At 52.0% G+C, this 2,665-nt stretch overlaps 1 protein-coding gene across 1 annotated transcript in view; it reads left to right on the top strand.

Annotated features, from left to right (window-relative positions):
- Positions 1 to 2,665, top strand: part of ZC3HC1 (zinc finger C3HC-type containing 1) — a 24,515-nt gene that overhangs the window by 12,725 nt on the left and 9,125 nt on the right. Inside the window, exon 3 of the mRNA XM_031061894.1 lies at positions 726 to 876. Within this exon, the coding sequence (XP_030917754.1) occupies positions 726 to 876 (151 nt within the window). The remainder of the gene's footprint in view (positions 1 to 725; positions 877 to 2,665) is intronic.

Below are 2,665 nucleotides of genomic sequence, written 5' to 3'. Positions count from 1 at the left end.
CTCCCTGGGAATGTTCCCCACCCTACAAACCCTGAGCTCTCCCTTTCTGGAAATGTTTCCCCACAAACCCCGAGCTCTGCCTCTCTGGAAATGTTTCCCCACCCTACAAACCCCGAGCTCTCCCTGGGAATGTTCCCCCACAAACCCTGAGCTCTCCCTCTCTGGGAATGTTTCCCCACAAACCCCGAGCTCTCCCTGGGAATGTTCCCCCACCCCATAAACCCTGAACTCTCCCTGGGAATGTTCCCCACAGACCCTGAGCTCTCCCTGGGAGTGTTTCCCCACAAACCCCAAACTCTCCCTCTCTGGGAATGTTCCCCCACAAACCCCAAACTTTCCCTCTCTGGGAATGTTCCCCTACAAACCCCAAACTTTCCCTCTCTGGGAATGTTCCCCACCCCACAAACCCCGAGCTCTCCCTGGGAATGTTCCCCACCCCACAAACCCCGAACTCTCCCTCCCTGGGAATGTTCCCCACCCCACAAACCCTGAGCTCTCCCTTTCTGGAAATGTTTCCCCACAAACCCCGAACTCTCCCTCCCTGGGAATGTTCCCCACCCCACAAACCCTGAGCTCTCCCTTTCTGGAAATGTTTCCCCACAAACCCCGAACTCTCCCTCCCTGGGAATGTTCCCCCACCCCACAAACCCCGAGCTCTCCCTGGGAGTGTTTCCCATCCCATAAATCCCAGGAATGGTGCTGCTGTCTCTCCTTGACGGGCAGACCCCCTGAGGTGGGCGGGCAAGCCGCCGGCGCTGTCCCCGCTGGTGTGCGCGCGCTTCGGCTGGGTCAGCGTCGAGTGTGACATGCTGAGGTGCTCCAGCTGCCAGGCCTACCTGTGCATGAGCCTGCAGCTCACCTTGGACCTCAGCAACTGTGAGTGGGGACAGCCCAGAGCTTGGGATTTGGGATTTTGGGATTGTGGGATCGCGGGGCGCAGCGGCTTCCAGGGGCGGGGAGGTTGGGAAGGCAGCTCAGGGCAGATGGGTGGTGTTTAGCTGGGGGATGGGATAATCAATCCTGGTTTGTGTTGGGAATTCCAGCTGGGAGAGGTCGTGGGATTGTAGAGAGTTTGGGTTGGGAGGGGTCTTAAAGCTCCTCCTGTTCTGGGCTGGTGTCCAGGGAATGATGGTCCCAGGGAATGGTGGTCCCAGGGAGTGGTGGTTTCAGGGAATGATTGTCCTAAGGAATGATGGTCCCAGGGAATTATGATTCCAAGGAATTATGGCTTCAGGGAATGATTGTCCTAAGGAATGATGGTCTCAGGGAATGATGGTTCCAAGGAATTATGTTTTCTGGGAATGATGGTTCCAGGGAATTATGATTCCAAGGAATTATGGTTTCTGAGAATGATGGTCTCAGGGAATGATGATTCCAAGGAATTACGGTTTCAGGGAATGATGATCTCAGGGAATGATGGTGCCAGGAATGATGGTTTCAAGGAATTATGGTCGCAGGAAATTATGATTCCAAGGAATGATGGTCCCAGCGAATGATATTCCTTAGGAATGGTGGTTTTGGGGAATGATGGTCCCAAGGAATGATGATCTCAGGCAATGATGATCTCAAGGAATGCTGCTTCCAAGGAATGGTGGTCCCAGGGAATGATGATTCCAAGGAATTACGGTTTCAGGGAATGATGGTGCCAGGAAATGATGATCTCAGGGAATGATGGTTCCAAGGAATGATGATCTCAGGGAATGATGATCTCAGGGAATTATGGTGCCAGGAATGATGGTTTCAAGGAATTATGGTCCCAGGAAATCATGATTCCAAGGAATGATGGTTTCAGGGAATGATAGTGCCAGGAATGATGATCTCAGGGAATGATGATTCCAAGGGATTATGGTTTCAGGGAATGATGGTGCCAGGAATGATGATCTCAGGGAATGATGGTTCCAAGGAATGATGGAATTCTCACTGTAAAAAATTCCTTTTTTATGCTGGGATAAAACCTGTCCCAGCACACCCTGTCCCCACTGCTTCTTGCCCTCTCCATGGAAAGGAGACCCTCCTCATCCTCTTTGCCTCCATCCTTTAAGGACTGGAAAAGCCCAGAGAGATTCCAAACCTCAAACCAGACCCAAGGGAATGATCCAAAAACATCTGAAGCACTTCCAGGCTTGGGGCACTGGTCGCCTCTTGGAATATTCCAGAGCTGGATCATCTTGGTAGAGAAATGGTTCCTCATGTTGAGCCCGAGCCTCCCCTGGCGCAGCTCTGAGCCATTCCCGTGCTGGAATTCCATGCCAGTCCTGCCACAGGATTCCAGGGAGAAGAGCTCAGCACTTCCCTCCTCCAGAAGGTGCAGAGTTCACCCCTCCTTTTCTCCAAACAATCCCAAGGCTCTCAGCCTCTTCCCAGGTTTTCCAGCCATTTCTCCAGCCTCGTTGCCCCTCTGGATGCATTTCAGGATCTGAAAATCCTCTTAAAAAAATTTCTCTTTTCTTTCCCAATTCCTGGATCTGCTTCCCTGATCCTCCACTGAATTTTTCCAGCGTGGAAAAATTGATTGGTGGTTGCTGCTCACCGAAGCCATTCAGGCAGAAATTCCACTGTGAGATTTAATTAATGAACTCCTCATTATCCCACAAGGCAGTGCCATCCCCAGTTCTCAATTTTCCTGGCTGCAATTGGCCTGGGAGTGGCCAGGGAGCACATTCCT

The sequence above is a fragment of the Geospiza fortis genome, unplaced genomic scaffold (genome assembly GCF_000277835.1).
Source record: "Geospiza fortis unplaced genomic scaffold, GeoFor_1.0 scaffold61, whole genome shotgun sequence".
Classification (NCBI taxonomy): domain Eukaryota; kingdom Metazoa; phylum Chordata; class Aves; order Passeriformes; family Thraupidae; genus Geospiza; species Geospiza fortis.
The sequence above is the reverse complement of the archived record's forward strand: the minus strand, read 5'-3'. Positions and strand labels throughout refer to the sequence as shown.